This window comes from Helicoverpa zea, chromosome 15 (assembly GCF_022581195.2).
Source record: "Helicoverpa zea isolate HzStark_Cry1AcR chromosome 15, ilHelZeax1.1, whole genome shotgun sequence".
NCBI classification, from domain to species: Eukaryota; Metazoa; Arthropoda; class Insecta; order Lepidoptera; family Noctuidae; genus Helicoverpa; species Helicoverpa zea.
The window spans coordinates 12,446,200-12,468,689 of record NC_061466.1 but is presented as its reverse complement, the minus strand read 5'-3'; the positions used below and the strand labels follow the sequence as shown (position 1 = coordinate 12,468,689).

Sequence of the window (22,490 nt, the reverse complement as noted above, 5' to 3'; positions counted from 1 at the left end):
TTTACTAGCTGCAGTCAACTTCAGTATGACGATTTAAAAAACATAAAGCGGGAACTAGGCTGAACATCCGCATCACGGAACCTTCCTTTAAATTCTTGATTTATAGGTTTGATAATATTTTTTCAAATAGGTCCGGTGTAGTGGGATTTTAACTCTTAAAGAGTAGTTCCAGTAGTTACAGAGATTAGGACGTTACAAACAAACTTTACCTTTAGTTGTAGATTACCAGCCTCAACGAGTCGCCATCGAACGCGATGTAGGTGCAATTTATTTATCATCCTGAAACTACTCGCCTGATTAAGTATAAATTGTGTAAGTGTATATTCAAAAAATAGTAACAGACAGAATAGTGAAAGCCTTCTTATTCAATTCGTTATTCTTCTATTAAGTTTATAAACTTCTAGTGGGTAACAGGGGGTGCTAAATTAAAAAAAGTAGATTATTATAAAGTATCTTTTATTTTGTTTAATACAGGATCACCACAAACCCTTGTACAGCGACGAGCTACCGTGGTCCGCGTACAATTGATATATCAAGTGGACCACGTATTACTTACAGCTATTCATAAATAATTTAGCATAAAATTTACACAGCTCTGCATTTATATTATACTAGGTATTTAAAAAAGGTTTCTACACTAGCTTCCCTTCACAACTACCAAGGCCTAAGTATTATCTCTTTACTGTTTACACGAAACTTGATACAAAAATAACATCAAACGTTTTTACTTAGTTGGTTTTGAAATCGAGCGCTCCTGATATTGTCATGTATTACGGTATAATACTAAATGAAATGCAAAAATGTGAAACACCTCGCTTATTAAAAAAATAAGCGGAGGCTTTTATATATTTACGTAGATTGGAAAATATGTTTTAATGATAAGCGTATAGCGAAGCGCCGATTTCAGTGTAAATGCATGAACAGTCACAAGTTTTGTTCTTACGATATCAAGTCCCATGAAAACCGAACTATTTAAATTGCAATATAAAATTTTAATATGGAAGTTAAAAACATTGCAGAAGCAACATAACTTGCGGAATAATTTCATTAGCTTCTCTGCATTGCAAAATCAGTTTTTTTTTTTTTAATATTTAGGACATTTTTGAGCGTCACAGTTATTACGTAAATGTTGCAAAATTGGAAAGTAGTTTTATTACTATTTACGTAACTCGGTTCATAAGGCTTATTTCAAAGAGATAAGGTCCAAATATTGTTAGTATAAATTTAAATACCGGTATTACGTCACCTCGTCATCGAACTATTGCAAAGACCAGCAAAATGAAATATCAGCTAGTCACTTGGTATTATAGTATATTTTTTTTTACAAAGACCATTCGTCTTGTATCATTCAGCAGCGTTCATACAAATAAATTAATGGAAAAATATTTAATATAAGACGAAATGAACTTTATATTTTTCGCATAGCATAATTATAGATAACAATACTCGCATTTCCGAATGGAAGCTTAGTTTTTACTTAAGTGGTATTAAGCTACGCCAATATTCACTGGTGAAGCCAGGAACTCATTTGTTAACCACACACAACCCTCTTATTTACGAGCTGAGTATGTGGCCAATAAATGGTTGACGAAAAGGATCTAAACCGCATTACCAAATCCTGCCGAACTGAAACTGTACCCTACACTGCCTAAGTTACATAATATTATTGCATACATTAAGGGCATATAAATACTTAATTATTACTAGATAATCAGACTGTTAACATTTGCTAAACATGAGTTGTCCCCAATGATTAATATAAAGAATCATTTTCAGGAATAATCACCATGCTTTGCAGGCATTTTACAAATGAAGTTTGTAGCTGGATTAGGTGTGACGATTTCGAGCCCTTTCGTCTTTAAGCTACTTAAAATATAAATGATTAAGATTTGTGCATTCATCAAGGCCTTGTATTTTTGTTCCTGGTTGATTACATATTGCCATTTTCTCACAGAAAATTTCGAGGCACAGTCCTAAATAGCTATGAAATTCACCTAATATAATTCTCCACCCATCAATATCTTACACAATCTTGTTATGCCTTTATGTGTATTGGCTATGCCACATTTATTTATATAAAATGTGACCATTTGTTAAGTTACCTTATAAATTGTGATGATAATTTAATAAGCATCTTTATTATGCAATTCAAGCAATACTTTTTATATATTCAAATAACGCTTACTTTTTCAGTGTTACACTAAAATTTTAAGTATTATTTTACTCTAGATAAATATGAAATGTATTGCTGAAACAACATGAACTGTATAAACTATACAGGGAACATAATATTTACAGTTCGTATACATAAACTCAACATACAAATTAACTTTGAAATCATACCAAATCACACTTTAGAAAACTCTACTAAACTAAACATTCATAACATGTCTATAGCTTTTGTTTTAGGAAATTATGAAAAAATAAAATTCTCAGTCTTCTCTATTGAATAGTACAAATAGATTGCTATAAATTAGATCTTTCGATTTACAATATAGTATCATACATTTTGTACAAACTATGGAAAATTGACACATCCCCAAAGTCCTCTCACCTGATCATTGGACAGTCTAATTAGTAACATCACTGGCTGAGACGCACGACCGGTTGGCAGCCTATCCTGATTATTGTCAACACTCACTATTCTTCCTTATTCTTAGTCTTCACACATAACTTTAAACTGACTCACATCACCATCAATTTAGTGTTCTGCACTTAAAGTCATATATCCACAGTCATTTAATTAAAACTAAGTCTGCACTCACTTGCCAGCTCACTTTTCGCGATTTTTGTGTTCATGCTCAGACATGCTCAGCTTATTGTAGAACCAGTCCTATGGTAGTAAGATGTCCAGATTTGTGATGTATAGATACAACGTTTATTTCAGGTTGCTCCATTTTCAACCTTTGTAGAACAGCTCTAGACACATTCAATAAAAATCAACTTTGAATGTGCACTTTTCTATCACTGTCCAAATCCATTATATTTGACTTCTGTTCATTGCAGTCTTATTGTAGTCTACCACAGGACTTTCGGGTGCTGTATCTCAGCACCCAGCTCTAGTTTAGTCATGGCGAGAGTTTTAGCTCTTTTCTTGACCAATTCGAGTACTACATTGACCTTCCTCAAGTATATCCTTTTTGGAGATGGTTCGTCGGGAACTGACGTACTACCCTTAGGAATTAACTGTGCACTGTGGACGTCACGCACGACGAGAAAGGAGGTTCTCAATTCCAGTGTATGTTTTGTTGTGACGCCCCCCCCGGGTAGCATGGTCAGGCGTTACGCGCAGTATATTCGTGGGGATGCAGTCAGTTGGCGCGGGCGCGCTTGGGCTGCGGCGGCGGCGCGTGCGCGGGCCGCGGGGTGCCGTGCGGCGCCTCGTCGCCCGCCAGCCCCGACCGCAGCATGTACTTGAACTGCAGCATGTGCTGCATCACGTCGCGGATCTGCACAAGAGCGAGCCCGTTCTCGCCGGCGGCCGCAGACTTGCATTTGCCCGTGTTGCGTAGTACTTGAAGTTGTGTTCTGTAATTAAAATTGAATTAATGAACAAAACATGAATAATTAAGTACTTCTATAACTACATCTAATATATCCTAGCACGAGACGCGGAATTTAAAAAAAAATTACACAAGACAGAAACTATTTTATCAGCAGATGACAAAGATACGCAAGAGGTATAGGCCACAGCCAGTACTTTTGCAGACATTACTTGCAAACCGCCATCAAAAGCTTGACAATCTTTGAAACGAAGACATTCGAAAATTTTTATTCGAAAGCGAGACATCACTTCGGGACTCCGACAGAGTGGCTACTAATATAAAATCGAGCATAAGCACTTACGAGTTAGGTCTGTAGAGCGTGATGCCGAGCGCGTCGAGCATGGCGCGGCACGTGGTGAGCGACACGCGCGGGAAGAAGTGGCTGGCCAGGTCCGGCAGCGTCATCAGCAGCTCCGTGTACTGGTACGGCTTGGCGTTGATGCACGGCACCATCGTGTTCTCCACCAACGCTTTTTGTACCTGCATCACAAACATACAGCATATTGTTAAAGTACATAAAAAAATTAAAACAAGTAAATGAAGAGAATCCCATGTATCAACTTTCATGAAATATGGTCCTAAAAGAACTGAACATTCAACAAAATAGTATGTCTCCTCTCTTTTTGTACTATTTGTTACGTTTTTTCTGGTAAAACAACTTAAAACAGATTACTTATATGAAGATAGATGTGGCTTTGATATAAGTACTCTATTTCGGATAGCCAAATATTTCTCTTGGAACGTGAGTGTAACAATAGCAGAAAAAGGCAAGTGAAGGGTCAAATAGCTAACTTCGGAAACCTAGTTATTTTGTGCAAATTGTACAGACTGACCCCGAAACACTCACTTATAACAAAAAAAAACTCAATAGGCAATTAAATGCTATTCATACAAAGCTAGGTCTTACCTTATACGGCGTATGGTTGCCAGTTATAGTGATGTCGGGTATTGGAGTAAGCCTTTTGCGACTGTCCACGGAGTGAGAGGTTGAGTGGCCATTCATTGTTCCAGTCACTTGTGGGGGTACACTGCAATACGAATCTTATATTAGCTTCATTCTTTAAAATATGTGGTAGAAATCTATTTGGTTATGTGACTTGTGACTCTTGAGATAGACTTGCCTGGTGACTAGGTCATATCAACATGAATTCATTTTAAATTAATCGCGAGAATAGTTTTGTATAATTATGTACAAAAATCTGGACAGTTTAGGGATGTCCTGTCTTTATAAAATCATTTAATTTCATTTCACAAAACCTAGGCGCCGAGCAAACCCTCTTTTTCAATGCATCCAATATACAAATTCATAAATATTATTTATGTCAAAATACCGCGTGTTTCAAGTGCAGTAGAGAAAGGAACAGTTATAAATTAGGGTTCCACTAAGTACTTCAAATGCTTTGAAACTGATTTGGATCTTGATAGACAATAGCACGCGACATTTAAAATTATCTTAGAACTTCTTGAGAGCAACTCTGTCTCTCAGTATCATTCATAGCTAGCTTTCATTTTCAGACCTTTATTTTACAATTCAATGATGAACTTTTATTAGAATCGTTACAATTAATTGGTGTACCTATTGGGGTTACAAATTTTATGTACCACGCATAAAAACACGCAGTATTTTGCCTAGAAGGAATAGGATGCGATCTATGATTTTAAATAGTTTATAGTGAAAAAAAGCGTATACAATAAATATTAATATGATTTTTGTAGGACAGTGTCAAGACAATGGCGAATGGAATATACACATTTGTAAGAACAGCCTTAGTTAAAATAAAAAATCTAAGTCAATGACAATTTGAGCACTGACTAAGCTAATATTGCTATCTTTTACAAACAGGTAAATTAAGAGTGTGACAAAACTATAGAAGACTAGAACGAATAGACGAGGATTAAGGCAGGTAGAAAACATTCATATTACTGTTACCCTGAAATTAGGAAAGCTTATTACAGAAGTGAATGGCAAGTGACACAATATTTTTCATGACGATCAACGAAATAACAGAAAAAATGCCAGCTAAAATAAGCTAATCAATATTTATTTATTAGGGCATTCTTATCAAGGGCTAAGTTAGAATTAAACCCCAATTAAAATTCTTGGGTTGGTTTGAACTAGCCTATTACTAATACAGACAAACATGAGTCATATAAAACGACTTTTAAGCTAACTTTCAGATTTTACGCCAATTTTGTGTACAAAATCATCTCATTTTTTACCTGCTTGTGAAAAATGGCTTAATTTTCAGATCAGTCAGTTTTTAATAAGATCAAAGAATTTTGTACATCCCCGTCAAACTTACTTGAAGTTCTATGTATCGAAAAAGTGATATTGTCATTTACAAAAATGACATGATTTTGATTAGTCAATGAAATATCAATAAATACGATCAAATATGTGCAATGTACAATGCACAACACTAATGCAGAAAACATAATGTTCTAAGCTCCTTTTTAACATATGGAAGAAAAATAATACAAGTAAGTTGTTTATAGGGGAATACAAAATACAGTTAGAAGGCTAACAAGATACAAATATGGAGTACAATGCAAGTACATTAGGTACGTACTAGGTACATGGAACCGGGCTGTTCTTACAAAATCCACTACAAATGATGAAAAGTTCCTCACTTCATGGTTGACGTGTTTGCCGAGCTCCTCACCAGAGGTGGAGGGGGTTGCTGACCCATCGCCATTGTAATTGCACTGTTCGGAAACTGAAATAAACGATAAAAACAAACATTTTCACGCGGCACTAGAACAAAAGGCGAGTGCCTGGAAAAATATTGTGAATAAACTAAACATATACAGCGAGATATTTGTACTGCACTATTGAAGCGAATTTTCAGGGTTTGGTTAGACCCTTTTTCGGTTTAAAGCTCTTTAAAAAGTGTAAGATCGAGTGCCTTTCATTGAATAATGTTGGTGTATCGTGTACGTAGTATTACCTGGACCGTTCGCTGGTGTTGCGAGCGATGTTGCGGCAGTCCAGCGGCGGCGGCGGCGATGGCGGCGTTGTTGTACCGCGCGGCCACGTGCGCTTGCGCAACTTGTGCCTGAATCACGGACACGCACATGTTAGAAAATATTTAAGGTCACAACATAATCGTGACCATAATTAATACTGTTTAGGCTGACCCCCTTTAGCTCCAACCATAAGGAAAAATGGAAACTCAGCAATTACCAACAAAATTATGATCGCAATCTATTGAGGGTACTTGAAAGTCCCAGTAAGTACGTCAGTTTCGACCGGATGAATCAAATAATTTCAAGTAAATAATGAATAAACAATGAGTGACGTCACAATTGGACCGTTTCCATCAACAATGCGTTTCCTTTTGTATTTGAGCAATTGTTCCAATAATGCATGACTGAGGGGGAAAGAATGCTAAGAAATTCCTATTTGAGCGAAATTATCGTTTAATCTCCACATCAGCTCGTTTAATAGGTAGTGACGAAATGAACGTTATTTGAAATTGTGGGAAACCAACTGCGGCAAAAATTACAAATAGATTTTAGAGATATTATGGAGTCTTAAACAATCAACTATAGCCAAAGCATTATAAACAAACCTGTGCTAGCCTAAGCACTTGTTGCGTCTGCGCCTGAGTCAGCGCTCCGGGCAAGCTCCAGCCATTGGCCAAGGCTTGCACGGCAGCTGCCGACAATCCGGCATGCGGCATCTGCATGGCAGCAGAGGCCGGTGAATGCCGTTGCGTGGTCGCGCGTCTCCCGCGCGTGGACTGGCTGGACACGTTGTTGAGGCCCACGCCGCCGCCCGAACCGACCCCCACGCCTCCGACCACGCCTGGTGGAGGCGCGGGTGGCGCTCGCGTCCATTGACCGCCCCCTGATACGGAACCTGGAAAGATAGAGATGTTGTTGAATTTCTGGGGTTTGGAATCGGTAATCGGAATATGCTCTCCAATGTTTTGTAATCTGTTAGATGTATTGGCTTTAGCGCAGCCAGTCTTGGGAATAGTATATTTTTTTTGTTGGTGCCAAATTATACCATGCGTAAAGCGTATTTATCAAAGTAACAAATAAACATTTGCACAACAATTCTTAGAATCAAGGGTCAATTTTGTAATTCATTATTGTTATCTCGGAATTATTATGAAAACAACGGGCCATTCTGATTGGGCCAGAAAGGCAGATAAAAATTGCGCATTGACGTATCCGGAAAACGCTGGTTTCATTGGAGAATCAGGACAAATGGGCCTCTGTAAATATTTATTTAAGGTTTCCCGGTTTATTAGCAGTAATTAGTAGTAATGATTTACGCGGTCTTTTCGACTGAATTCTGCTAAAGATCCATATGGGCTCTTTCTTGGCAAACTAAGCCTCTGCTTACATTAGCTAAAACAAATTTCATACGCCGAAGAGTAATAAAAACTATAAATAGGTTAGATTTATGGGCCAACTAATCCAAAAATACATTTCGTTTCGTTCTTTAATGTTGCGGTAGAGTTAATTAAGCATTTCATATCTTTTTCGCGCCACTTTCCGTTTATCTCTTCAATAAGGGAATTTTGCTTACTTATGTATGTTTCAGGAAAAATATATGTATTTATGTGTCAAAGCATTATCTCCTCATATCAGTTAGTTATCTTTCCAAGAAATGTAACTGAACTTACGGAAACTTAACAGGTGTTTAGAACACGTCAGAAAGGTATTCCAGTGATCGCGATTTTATTACAAAATATGACTTTAAAAGGCACCAATAGTTCATTTTGCTGCCATCAAATGAGGAAAAGACCATGAGAATTGCGTAAAGTGAACAAGCTGGTTTCGCAAGCATCTCATTCCTACAAACAGTAATAGTCTGCCAAAGCAAGGGAAAATAGAAACAGAAATATTAGACAATGGATGCCCTTGAAATTTAGAATATGCACTAAAAGGTCAAATTATAACGAACTAGATGGCGGACAATTGCACGTGACGTCATATGCCATGTTCTCGACCTGGTTAACAGGTAATGTTCCAATATCCGAAGGCTTTTTGTTCCTACCTGTATAACACTGGTCAACAAATTATATATTTTTTTTTTGGTGTAAAGGTGAAATATACAATTTCTTGTAGAATATTTGATACGTAATCGAAGTCCAGAACGTAAAGTTGCACTAGCACGTAGGGATTTAGAGATGTACCCCTCCTAAAGTACCAAAAACGCGTTTTTTAATGAAATTTGATGTAATTTTTTGGGGACAGCAGAATTTTCTAGGAATTTCTAACTAAAGCATCATATAGTACTACTTTCCCCGCATTAACCCCATTTTAATTTATATTTTTGCGAATTTTATTTCCCAATATATACCATTTTATAACTAAAGTGGAGTTTTTTCATACTAACAGGCCAAATAAAAATAATTATTATTAAAAAAACAAAATACCCGACTGCACACTAAAAAAAGAGTAAAACAAGCCCCACAATAATATTTAATTTATAAATATTGATGGAAAGCATCGCAGGCGGGGACCAACAGAGGCTTATTTATAGTCATTTCGGTTGTGCACCATTTAGCAGAATTTTCGTTGGTGGCGGTCAAGGTGGTCCCCGCCTGCGATGCTTTCCATCAATATTTATAAATTAAATATTATTGTGGGGCTTGTTTTACTCTTTTTTTAGTGTGCAGTCGGGTATTTTGTTTTTTTAATAATAATTATTTTATTTATAACTTTTTAGCTGTTTTTATTTAACGAAAATGTTGTAGATGTAGAAGACTATGTATATGTAAGTACCATTTTAAATTATTTCGACGACATTTGGCTTTAGATTACGAGTGATGTTACTCCGCAACATAAATTTACCGCCAATCTGGACTGTTGGTAGTGAAGAAGAAAAAGAATTAGGTGAGTCATTACTGCTGAAGACCGTCAACGACGTGTGCCCTTATGCGTGTGCCCGCATTCGGGCTGTATACTCGAGCATATCCCCCTCCGCACCGCGCCGCGCGCCGCATGCCAGGCCACGCCCTATCTTTTTGCTTGCTAACGCATGAGTTGCTTTGCGTTGACGCAGAATTAACATGTTCCCGTGGGAATTTTGAGAAAAAACGTATCCTATATTAATTATTACTCCCGTGATTGAAATGAATCTAATGATACCGCATACATATTTTTTTAAAGGGAAATTTAGAAAAAATATCCCGTGGGACTTTTAGGATAAAATGTATCCTATGACACTCCCGTAATCAAGACAAATCTAACGATACCTCATACATCAAAATCCATCAAGCCGTTTAGGCTACAGGAGGTCACAAAGGAACAGACATACATACATACTTACATACACTCGAAAAACATTACCCTCCTTCTTTGGCAGTCGGGTAAAAATATAGGGAAGATCGAACTATCGTAGTTGTATACATAATTCATGAAAATTTAAACTCTTAGGGTTCGTAATAAAAATGAATTTCAATCGGGAAGAGTAGTACTAATTAATGCTATAGATAGAAACTAAAAAACAATTTAGCTGTCCTTCAAAAAAATCGTCAAATATCGTAAAAAAACGCGTTTTTGGTACTTTAGCTTTACTTTGGGTAACGCGTTTTTTAAAGGGTATATCTCTAAATCCCTACGTGCTAGTGCAACTTTATGTTCTGGACTTCGATTACGTATCAAATAATCTATAAGAAATAATATATTTCACCTTTGCACCAAAAATGCTGTTGACCAGTGTAATTAGCACGGTGGATTCTCTCAAAGAAATAACCACTGTAATAAAACTTAGGTTTATCTAAATTTATTCGTGTACGTCAATGCCAGATTTTTGTGAACCTACAAAAACAGTCGACTAAGCTACTTCTAGGTTTTTTTCTTGTTGGTCCGTCTGATGACGATAAAGCATTGAACTGTGAAATCTTACGAAACACCGAGTATAGCCCCGACCAGGCCGCTTGATCCGAGATAAATCCGTGGAGTTTCGTACCAACATCATAGCGTAACGGGAATCAAGAGAAAGCCTCAGATATAAGATGTCAAGATTTCTTTCGCCAAACTCAAGATTACTGGTATAAATCGACCGTTATCTTTTAAACCGTTATAATAACAAATCAACGCATATGATTTTAGGGATTTTCGATGTAAATTATTACAGATACATAATTTAATATCTTATTAATTAGATCAAACTAAGCCAACAGTCTTTATATTTGATTGACGTCATTTTTTATTAAATAGTAATCGAGGACAACGATATTTAATTTAAAGAAACGGTTACATTTAATCAATGCAGAAAAAACTGCAGCGGCCCCATAAAAACTCGAATAAGGGTAAAAGAATGATGAATGGTATATTACAAATATTTAACAAAGGAAACGAGTCGAGAATAAGCCGAGCTTATCCATATTCTCTTGAGCGAAGTATTCTTATTACTTTAAACACGTTTTTTTTTCAAAGGGATCTTGACGAAAAGACCCCTAGCTTGTGGGTCTTTCCGTGGGGAAAAGGACATGATTGTGTATATGAAGTTTCGCAAGAAACTGTGCCAGTTTTTCTAAAGCTTTCTTAGAAGCTTATTCTTCTTATCGTATCCCTAAAAACTTTTCATAATTATTATTAATTTTAGAAGCTTTTGACAGAAGATTCGTTTGTAGATTTTTTTCTGGATATTAACGAAAATGTTCATTAGATATCGAAGGAAAATATACAATTTGCGAAGGGAATGTCCATAGCGAAACCTAACTATTCCTAAGGAAAAAATAGTTATTATATATTATGTATTTTCCGTGTTAGGTCATACTGGGAATAAACTATTGTTGAAAAACAAACACTGAAGCTTTCAATACTTTTCCTAAAGAGTCATTGGTGTTATGTATAGTAGTTTATATCTAAAAGCATTTTTAAGTTTACTTATTGGGGTTTGTAAAGGCTGATTGTTAATTATTTCAAGTATATTAAAAGCTCTGTTCGCGTGGGTATCGCCAGGGTAAGCTCAGGGTTCATGCGAGCTTTTGAGATTGGACAGGGAAGCATAACACATACGTATACTCAGAACATTCTGGCACAAGAGCGAGATTTATGCCAAAAAAGGTCTCTTATGATTGTAATATAATCTGACGTAATTCCTAGCCTTCTCTAAAAATTGTATTTTGTCTTAATAATATCTTAAAACATAATACACAAACACAATTTAAGTATTGTTTTTGAAGATCGGCTAAATGTTAAGTAAACATCAAATTCGTAAATATGAACACAATAGGGGACTTAAAATATAAATTCTTGTTTGACTGATAAAAGAGATATTGTTGTACAGAAACAGTCATCATGCAAATTATTTTGCATGTCAAGGTTTAACGTTGAAGGTTTAAAATAAAAACCTTCACATTTTTTCAAGAAATTGTACAGTGGAGTGTACCTACAAAATTATTAAATTGCTTTTTTGCAATGACAATTATTATTTAAATAGTTTATTTTAATTAAGATAATTCTACTCAATTACAGTATCTTGTCCGAATTTCACGCAGCTTGAAACCAAATCCTCGTCGACTTCAAGGGAAATATTAAAACTTAACTGCCGATAAAAAGTCAATTAGGTCATCGACTTCATGAAATCTCAATTCTTAGGCATAATAGACAAAGAGATCCTTTCTAGATTTTTTTGTTTTCATCAACCTACCTATACTGCAAATAAAATGGTTTGAAGTAAACATGGCTTTGGAATAGATAAGATCAGAGAATTGCGTTTTTTTTTGCGGAAATAAGCAAAACTATTGCGTCATTTTTTTTCAGAGAATTTAATAGTAGGTACCTACCTAGCTGCTGCATAAATATGTTTTCAATATTTTAATAAATAAAGCCTTTTGCACAGATAATAATATTAATTCTAGCCTTCAAAATTGATTACGACAAAGCACATGACCATTATGGCATATTGTTTTGAATAATCCCTGAAGATTAATCATACCATCAATGGTCAGTGACTGTTATGTCATTGTTTTGTAAATAATAATAAGTATCGAAACGTAATGGAGTCACGCGAATATCTTTGAACACGGTCACGGTATTAGGAAGTCCAATACTTACCACTTTCGCCTAGGTAACCAAAATTTTGAAACTGGAGAATTACGTAAAAAATAAGATTTGGTAATCAGAATTGAAATAAGAGGCAAATCCAACCAGGGACAAACAAATTCAGGACTAGATTGATGCCTTTACCTCGTTTCACATCCACATAATACTGATATTACTTATAAAGCTGAACAGTTTGAGTGCTTGGACGCGCTAATCTTGGAACTAGGTAATGGAAAAATATTTCATAATTAGCCCATTTATCGATCGAGTAAGAGACGCGGGTGAAACGACTAGCGGAAGCCAGTATGCCCTCCAAGAACAGACAATAAGAGGTGTGGGTGAGATAGTGAGGGTCTCGTTTTACCAACGTGCATGCTTTCAGCACAGACAAAGAATGCTTTTTATAAAGTTTGAGTCACGACAGTCTTCTTCTTCTTGTCGAGAGTCAGCTGTTAGGTTTGTAGTGACGGAATGACGGCCTCTGACGTGGAAGATGACGACAGTAGCATGCTTAAATTGAATCATACTATAAGGTGTGGTAGGGTCGATACCTAGTTCTTTATTTACTTGTCAAAAAGTCTATTATCTTATCTATCAGAAACATTTGGAAATTTTATTACTTTAGGTACCTGTGATTACTGACTATTTGATTAAGCTGGGCTTAAGCTTTGTTTGTTAGACAATTAATTGCGATTATCGTTGATGCATCTAGATCCCGACCCCAACATGATTGGGAAAAAGGCTCGGAGGATGTTGATGCATCTAGATTCTAGATAGCTAAGGCTGTACGCGAAGGAAACTAGTTCTTCCTGTATATTTTTTTGTGAAGAAAATAACTTTTAATGGGGACGATAGGGTGCGCGGAAAAAGGCAATTCTACTTACAACATAGCTTTTTTTGTTTTAATAAAGATTTATATTGTATAAAAAAAAATGAAAAAAAAAACATGAAAAACTGGCGGCAGTAAATCTTGCATTTTACATCTACTTGAATAAATCGATGTTTTGTAGACTTTCCAGTTCCTAGTACGACAAAGCGCGAGTCTATAGATATAGAATCTAGCAAACTCGTAATGGATGTTATTTTTACCACGCTATAGGTAATTAGCTTACTTGTGTGAGCTGAATAATTTACAACTTAATTTTGCGTTCTCTCACATATGAGATTTTCCTAATTTATTAATTCTACCCTCCAATTGCTTATTTTGGGAAAAGCTTTATGTTGAAAGAGACTTCCATTAATTACGTGAATCTTTTGAGCGGGTTATTTGACGCCCTCTTTGTACATGGGAAGATAGATACTCGTTTCCTCTGCCCTAATCTCACGAGGTGTTCTTTTATATTTTATAATGTGTACACAGGAACATTTTGTGTGTTTTTTTTTTTTTCTTCAGTTAATTAGATATACAATAATTGCAGTTTGGAATACTGGACGTAGTTACATAGCTATTGCAAACAAAAGAAATAGTTGTGCAAGATTTTTTTTGTACTTTTTATTTTAAAAGTTATATTATGTTATATTTCAAAACTTACTAAATTCAAGTGTGCAAAACATCATAAAAGTGCCCTTCACCTCTTCCTCTGTTTTTGCTGGAAAGAAATAACGCAACAAATCCTCCAAGAACACACAACAAATGACTGTTAAGTTTGAAGAAATTGAAAATGTTTTAAGTACCTACCTACTTCATTATTACTCTTTTTTTCAAATATTTATACTATTTCTTGTCAGATATTATTATTCGACGTATTGTGGAATTCTATATGGGAGATAGTGATTGAGTAATAAATAGTTTGGCTTTACCCACTGCCTTAAATACCGCACGTAATTAGTGGATGCCCCCTTACCATTACATGTTTTTTTTCGCCTTAATTATTTGATTGGTTAGGTTAACTGTTTGCAAGTTTTGTACTACATAAGAACTGTTTATAGCTTTAGTATAGAGCATTCTCAGTTTTGAACAATAGTATATTTTTGAGAAGTTCCACATAGTCAGCAATATTATCCCTATTGTTGGTTCTAATTTTGATTAATTAATTTATAATAGTTATTTGGATTTTATCTTAATAAATTAATTTAACTTTATTAACGGCCAGTTTCTTCATCAAAAGTTAAAGTTAAAGTAATGTCTAAAGTAAAAGTTACGGTCAAATTCGTTTTTTCAAGGCTAAAGTGACAGCAAAACGAATAGAAAAATTGAATTTAACCATTACTTTTACTTTAGACATTACTTTAGCCATAACTTTAACTTTAACTTTTGATGAAGAAACTGGCCGTTAGTCATTTACCTACATAACTTTCGAAATAAAATAAGTTATAATATTCAAAATCTAGTTTGACCTTGTTTTTTGCATTAATCTATGAATGTTATGCAGCATAGCAAACGATTTTTTGCTTACTTTTTCAAAGAAACCTCTTAAAGATTGTTTAAGTTGATGGAGGAAAAACTCAAAGCAAATAATATATGAGTGCTGAAGTCTTTAAAGTACTTAGTCTAGTCTTAGTCTAGTACTTAGTCTTATACTTAGTCTAAGGCAAAAAAACAACAACCACATAAATATTTTTAGCTAAACCAAAGTATTTATTTTATTAAGTTTATTTAGTTACAAGCAAGTTTTCAGAACTTATTCCTTTTATTTGGGTCTTTTAATTAGTCCCATAAAGTATAAAAAATAGGTGATTGCTATAAATATCTGGTGTGCAGATGAGGATGAATCTTTCAAGTATATAGGCTATGTATGTCTTATTCAACATGCTGACTGTACTTGAATACATACAAAAGTTAATAAGCATTTTTATTCTATGTTCAGGTAACTGAAACCAAATTTTGACCTGTCTAATTAAGATGTCTTACAGTATATTACTGGATACAATAGGCGGCCACCTGAAACATCTTATAAATAAACTTAAAATTAATTCTTAAGTCTAGCATCTCACCTTTTGCCGAGATGAGCAGCTGCGAGTCAACAACTTTGTTGGGCCAGTACTCCTCGAACTCCGTCCCCGGTGGGAAGTAGCTCTTAATGTCCGACAAACTGATCACTGAACACGTCTCACTAGCAAACAGTTCATTCCTTATACCCTGCACTTTACAACAGAACTTCAAGTACGACAGGTCCCAGCCTTTCAACTGGTCCGCTTTTAATTTCAAATTGTCTGTTTCACCTTCAAAATAAAATAGAGGAACAAATTTTTGGTTATCCCGCACTGTATACGGCACAACAGACTCCTTGTTTATCCTAATAAAACCACACTTGTCTTTACTATTAGTTGTACCTCGTAATAACTTATTATAACAAACGTCTAGGAAGTTATAGAACTCATAGGCATCCGACAACCGCACTACCAAATCCTTCTGTGTGAATGGTTCCCGACCAAACTGTCCGTCACAGTGCCTGTTGTTGATCTCGTTCAACAGCCGGGCTTCTATCTCTGTGATGTAGTAACTCCTTATACATGTACATGAGTATATGTCCGCATGGAGGTAGTTTAGGTATTTGTTCAAAAGCTTGATCTCCACCATCCTGACTGCCACATACTTCTCTGTGGACCGGTAAATGTATGGTATGTGACATTTGCCCAGCATGTCCCAGCCGAAGTGACCTTTCCAACTGGCCTCGTCCGGTGCCGGGTTCTTCTTGTCACCTTCGGGCGCTGGTCGCAGCTCGGTTGTGGTGTTGGCAGCAGGTTTTCGTTGCAGGAAGTTAAGAATGCCCATCTGACCGCCGGAACCCGGCGGCGCCACGCCGACCAGCGAGCCGGGCGGGGGCCGCGCTGCCGCCACTGAAGCCGCCAACGCCTTAGCTTTGTTGGCCTCCACCATCTTGGCGGCAAGCTCCCTAATTTCGGCTTCATCAGGCCGCTCTGTCTTTACCTTGACCAGGGTCGGTGTGGTGGTTGTGTCCGTCATGTTTGCAATCACAGATGACTTTTCAGGAAACTAAAACACAGTTTCTTATATAACACACGTCACATAAATCCTGGGCTACATTCTGCAGCGTCTCGGTGGTAAGTTTCAGTCAAAAATTTGTAAACAATCGTATTGCACGATGCGCATCGTCCACTTATCACTTCACTATTTTGACAGATCGCCGGAACATAGGTGCGATGTGTTATCGAATATTTAATTCACTATCATTCACACTTTTCACGACAAGTTTCCACCGATGATCCGTGTTCACTGTTCATAGTCCATCCATGTGAGGGTCGACAGAAGTTCCGCACTATAGGTAATACCGATGTCAACTTTTCAAAATATGTTCGCGCGGCATATTCTGATTACTTAATTAACTTTTTGAGACCTGTATAACTATAAAATATTGGAAAAAGTATTTTTCCTAATATCCACGCTGTGGTAGGTAAGCAACATGAAACCCAAATTTTGTGTTCAGGGAAATGCCCAATACCGTTGTGTAGTCTCGTGGGGAGTGCAATTCATGTACATTTTTCACCTTTTGGTGACTCAGCAGCAAACAAAATGGCCGCCGACAAGGCTTTGTTGGCCAATCAGGTCATTGCTAGTGGCCATACATATCTACAAAAGTCCCGTCGATGACGTAGATGCACTCCCCACGAGACTAGTTCTCAAGGACTTTTCATTTTGTTCTATTTTCGACTAATTTAATTTTGGAAATAACTCATTAAAAGTTTTGTAAGCCATTCCTATATTTTTAATGATTTTTTGGAAATTTTATATTTCTTTTAGACGTTGTATATCACTATATATTCTATACCTAAAATATAATTTATGAATGTACTCTTTACAAAGTAGTCACTATCGGTAGTCTCGCTACATCTGCTTCGTTGTCATTTAGATATTGTGATAAGAACAGCGGCGCAAAAATCGACCTTATGTCAATGACGTAAAGATCGAATGAGTTTCTTGAGTTGCTAATCTAGGTCTTACGAACCGTGTGTAGCGAGACTAGCCGACGCGCGCATTCCACGAACAATAATCCCCTGCATGAGTGAACGAGACAGCAACAAGTAAAAAGTAGATGTCAAATGTTTAGGTATTTTACTATGAACGTAAAGAGAACGTAGGTAGGTATATAATGCAATTACAAGCTTACGTAAGTATTTAACCTACTTGGAAAAGAAGTAGGTAGGTACACATAGCGGGATTTTGGTTCAATTAGATTTTTTCCTTTTATGTTTTTAGCCACTTTGCTTTTATTGGTCCTACTAAAGTTTGTTTAAACTTTAGGAAGGGTTTTTTTCTCATTGTTTTAGCGGGATAATCATATCAATGAATGTTATCAGTCACTGGTATTATTCTGCTTATCTGATAAGATTGTTCAGCCTGAAAATATAATCAATAGACAAAAATAAAATTCCCAAATGTGCAGACTCTTTTACTAGGCACAAAGAAAAGTTGTTTGTCAATTCAGGTTTTAATATTTATGACGTAAAACTTACGTTATCATTAGCAGGAACCCACTACGCTTATGGAACCAACCTACGTACTTGAGGTTTAAACGTGATTTTTTTTTGTTAAAAACATTTAAAAAATAAGTATTGTCCACTGTGGTGCCGGGTGCCGCAGACCAAACTAGGTACCTTTATTATTCGGAATTAGGTATGAACGTATGAAGGTTTACCATTGCCATTTTACAGATTTTCCATAGGGATATTCAAGATATAATATTCTACATAAGGTGATCTAGAAGGTAAAGACAAAAAATAATCGGAAAGGGCCAGTTGGACTCACGCGCTGAGAGTTCCGTACATATTACTAGACTAGCTTTTGCCCGCGACTTCGTTCGCATGGAATAGTGACTTCCGGCATATTTTTGGTTTGACCAATAGATGGCGCTATATGTCCGGAATAAATTTTATTTTTTATTTTCATTTTTTTTTAATAAAAACTATCCTATGTCCTTTCTCAAGTTCCAAACTATGTCTGTACCAAATTTCACACAAATCGGTTCAGTAGTTTAGGCGTGAAGAAAAGACAGACAGACAGACAGACAGACAGACAGACAGAGTTACTTTCACATTTATAATATTAGTTAGGATAGAACTGCCTCGTTGGTCTAGTGATCGCAAGCGCGGGTGCTGTGCTCGGGGTCTCGGGTTCGGTTCCCGGGTCGGGCCGAAATCGCTTTGTGGGTTTTCTTAAAAACTTTTACAAAGCAGCCCGTAGTCTGGAAGGTGGTGATTGATTCACCCGTGCATCGGAGAGCACGTAAATATCGGCCCTGCGCCTGGGGCCCGATTCTCCTAAGTTAATAATGTCAAAATTGAATAGAAATCGAACCGCAATATGATCGCAATAGCAGTTTTAACGATATCGGGCATTCTGCTACTAATATAAGACCAATCGTATTCCAACGACATTCGATTGGTTTCCGATTGGTCGGCTATTTTGGTGATTTTGGTCTTTACGGTAGTTTGCTCTACAATCATATTGCAATCGTAAATCATTTGCAAACAAAATGATTTATTATTGAATGACAGAAAAGGATAAAAACGTTTATTTCAAAGAAAAAATAGCGGAATGCCACATACGCTTCAATCGTAATCGAGTCGTGATTGGACTGCAGTCGAATGTGAATCGTATGTTGCTTAAGTAAAATTAGGAGAATCGGGCCCCATCTCAGAATATCCTTTCTTTTTAAGACACGGAATCCTAAAACTGCACACTGAGAAAAGACACATTTTTAAGTTGGTTTATAAATAGACGGTTGACTGCATCGTTACCGTGTTACGTGAACCACAAATAAGTCTTCAGTTGCATACAGCAACTGGCTTCCCCGAAATCTGAAAGGTCATTGAGCTATTTATTTTTCAAAATAACTCATCAGTCCAGGGTTCATATTGAAAGATGCGCGATAGGAGGACCTATTTAGAAAAAAAAAAACAATTAAAATTAAAAGATATACTTAGCTTAACGTAATAGGGCGCTGGGCTGTCAACACGAATATGTAGGTAGGTAAAGAATTTTATACATTTTTTCCTTAACGACATACACTTACCTAGGTTGTCCAAAATACGAAAAAACATAGCAATAGGTAGACACGTCATGACAAGTTATTCATATCAGTCGATAGTACAGACAGGTATTAGCTCGAAAAGGAAAACTAAAATTATCTCGTAACTGGTAAGGTTTTTCCTAAGAACATTTTAGGTAAAATCGAACATGCTAAGTTTTCATAATGATATAAATACAGGTCAATGACTTTAACAAATCAATCAGTGCACTGTAAGTTCCCCATAGTCTAGTCTCTCGCCTGGAAAACCGCACTGAAAATGATTCAGCTGTTTCAGAGGAAATCGATAGTTACGCGTCAACATATTTCTGTTTTGGGAACTCAGCCTGGGTGCAGATGTAGACTATTGCAACTTTACTATGAAAACTTAAACATCTCTTGAACATTTGTCTAAAAAAAGTGTGGCTGCATAACGGACCTTATTTCAACGTCATTATCTGTCATTTTTAGACAAGTGTTCAACAGAAGTTAAATTTTTTTTGTGGTACGACGGCTGATGTTTTAAAGAGAGTTAAATCCGAGCGCGTCGCGCAGCGTCGTCGTGCCTTCCTTGTTTGGAAGTTGGAAGGTACGGTCAATTGCCGGGTCCCAGGCTGTCACTTGAACATAAAAACACTGGTGCTCAGCTGTATCCGGTTAGAATGGAAGCCGATCCCAACATAATTGGGCAAAGGCTCTGGAGATGGATGAGTTAGTGATCCATAATTAATTTATGATAGACAGCTGTGTTACTGGCAAGTTCGTTCTTCACCGCTTCTTCTCTCCAGCCGTAACACCAGGATGTGGAGAGAGGGGGGCGTTTTAGGAGTTTGTAATTTTGACGTGAAAAAGTGCCAATTGAATTAGCCTAGTTTCAATAAAGGATTTTGACTTTATATTAAAAACGCTGAGTTGTCTTCGTTTACCTCGATGATCTTACATTGTGGTGTTTTTAAGATGTTTATGAATAAATAGTTTACCTAAATACCTATTTGGAAAGGATAATAATAATGGTTCCGAAAAAGAAATTAATCTCCAGCGATCTGTGGCCGGCTATTATTCTTATTAACCAGCGTTATAATGAATTACCGACAAAAAATCCAAAACATAAACGACAAAAAATATCAATTTTATCTACAAATATGAGCACGTTCAAATAACTTTTTCTCCTAAAAAAAATCGATCTTCGAGTAATAAAACTAAAGTTCCGACTAGAATACTGAACTTCCGACAAAATTACTAAGTTACCGACAACAGAGGTTTTGACAAAATAATCATATTTTTGTAACTTGCATGAACTGTTATGACTTCTATTGTTGGTTATTAAATTTATTTTTTAACTCTCAATAATAATGAAAATACGCCCCGCAGGGCATCTGAGGCGGATGACGGTTAGTAGCGACCCCGCGGGGCTATATATCCGAGTGCTCCAGGGAGAGTATACTGTCCCCCATCTCCAGCCTAACGGAGTGAAGCATGACGGGGGATAGGTCTCCCGCCTCTTGGCTTGCCTTCATCGGCCGGTCAGAGTGGAGTCGCTAGAGCAGGGTTAGCAGCCCGCTCGGAGGGTAGGTGCCTCGTGGTAAGTGGCGAGTGGGCCGGTGATGCTGGACCCACAGGAAGCGCGCTGCGCGTGATCTGTGTTTAAAGTCCGCTGAGGTATCCTCACCCTTCAGCCGCTCATGTACCTGTTGCCCTCTTGTTGCTATTCAGTGACTGATTCCCGGGGGCCCTGTAGGTGAGTTGGTGAGTCTCCACCTGCCATTTTTACGTGTATTTATTACATTGTTATCGGCAGGTGCCATAGTTCCCGTAGTTTCCCCATTCCTAGTCCACTAGCATCCCATCACAATAGCCCAAGTAGTTTTCATCCATAGTTAGCAATAGTTTAGCACAGAACCGGGGATTGTCCTTGGGTACATTTATATAATGTATACAGGGATAATCGTCGGTTTTGTGTCACCATTTCATTAAAGTTGTGTCAAAAGGGCTTCAGCGTGTTGGCTTTGGCCCCACGTTCGCCTTCCAAAAATCCGGGACTCTATAGTCCCGAGGTCTGGTAGAGACATACAAAATAATGAAAATACCTCAACACTTTGGCACACGCGATCGGGTTCGGGTCGCGTTCGGCTGTTTGAGCTGTTTGAAAGTTGGGTGTTGATCAAATGCCTACAACTTTCGAAGGTTGCCCTTGATTTCTCAGGGTTTCCATCATCAGATCCTGACCTGATGACTATGGGACCATCTGGCAGCTATTCCGCGTCGAACAAAAAATCACGTAAATCGGTCTATAAACCTCGGCGTAATCGATGTAGGTACATAGAAAAAAAACATACCGGCCGAATTGAGAACCTCCTCCTTTTTGGGAAGTCGGTTAAAAAAAACATACCGGCCGAATTGAGAACCTCCTCTTTTTTGGAAAGTCGGTTAAAAATATTCTAGGAAACCAAATCTACTTGGTTTTAGATTAAAACGTAAATACTACTTTAATTCTAACTTTTTCCTGAACCTGAAATAAGTACCGATATCGAAGCATACCCGTAGTACGTAAAATTCATGATATATGAAGCAAGTAAAAGTTTTATTAAAAGTACATTTTTATTTTTTTTTAAAGTAGTGTTTAACCACTGAGAATAATATTTTCAGTATAATGTTAAGTTAAAATAGCACCAAGTCTATGAAATATGAAAGGTAATTTATGAATTAATAGTAGGCAAATAAAGATTAAAAATTACAAGGCATAATTTTCAGTAGAACGTAATTTATACTGGTAGAAAAGTATTATAGCAACAAACAGTGATGTTTATTTTTCGAAAACTTTAGTATCTCATTCGGTCGTTTCATAATTTTTATTCGCAGAAAAGTACCTAGTCGGAAAGTCAGTATTTTAGTCAGTAGCTTTAGTATTTTGAGTAAGGGCAATTTTTATTTTTTTGTCGGAGCTTTTATTACTAGCCATTTG

At 36.7% G+C, this 22,490-nt stretch overlaps 1 protein-coding gene across 1 annotated transcript; it reads right to left on the bottom strand.

The window, feature by feature from the left end:
* Window positions 1-439: 439 nt before the first annotated feature.
* Window positions 440-16,997, bottom strand: LOC124636866. The gene is made up of 7 exons (XM_047173069.1): window positions 15,495-16,997; window positions 7,118-7,407; window positions 6,494-6,601; window positions 6,177-6,262; window positions 4,453-4,573; window positions 3,847-4,025; window positions 440-3,528 (listed from the first exon to the last, which is right to left on the bottom strand). The coding sequence occupies exons 1-7, from the start codon at window positions 16,465-16,467 to the stop codon at window positions 3,312-3,314; spliced, it is 1,974 nt and encodes a 657-aa protein (XP_047029025.1). The 5' UTR covers window positions 16,468-16,997; the 3' UTR covers window positions 440-3,311.
* Between the last annotated feature and the right edge of the window lie 5,493 nt (window positions 16,998-22,490).

Excerpts from the sequence above, each read along its gene's own strand:
- LOC124636866 (XM_047173069.1), bottom strand. The coding sequence starts at position 16,467 with ATGACGGACACAACCACCACACCGACCCTGGTCAAGGTAAAGACAGAG. Across the intron at positions 7,408-15,494 it reads GCTGCTCATCTCGGCAAAAG|GTTCCGTATCAGGGGGCGGT; the intron begins GTGAGATGCTAG and ends CTATCTTTCCAG. Across the intron at positions 6,263-6,493 it reads AACACCAGCGAACGGTCCAG|TTTCCGAACAGTGCAATTAC; the intron begins GTAATACTACGT and ends CGTTTATTTCAG.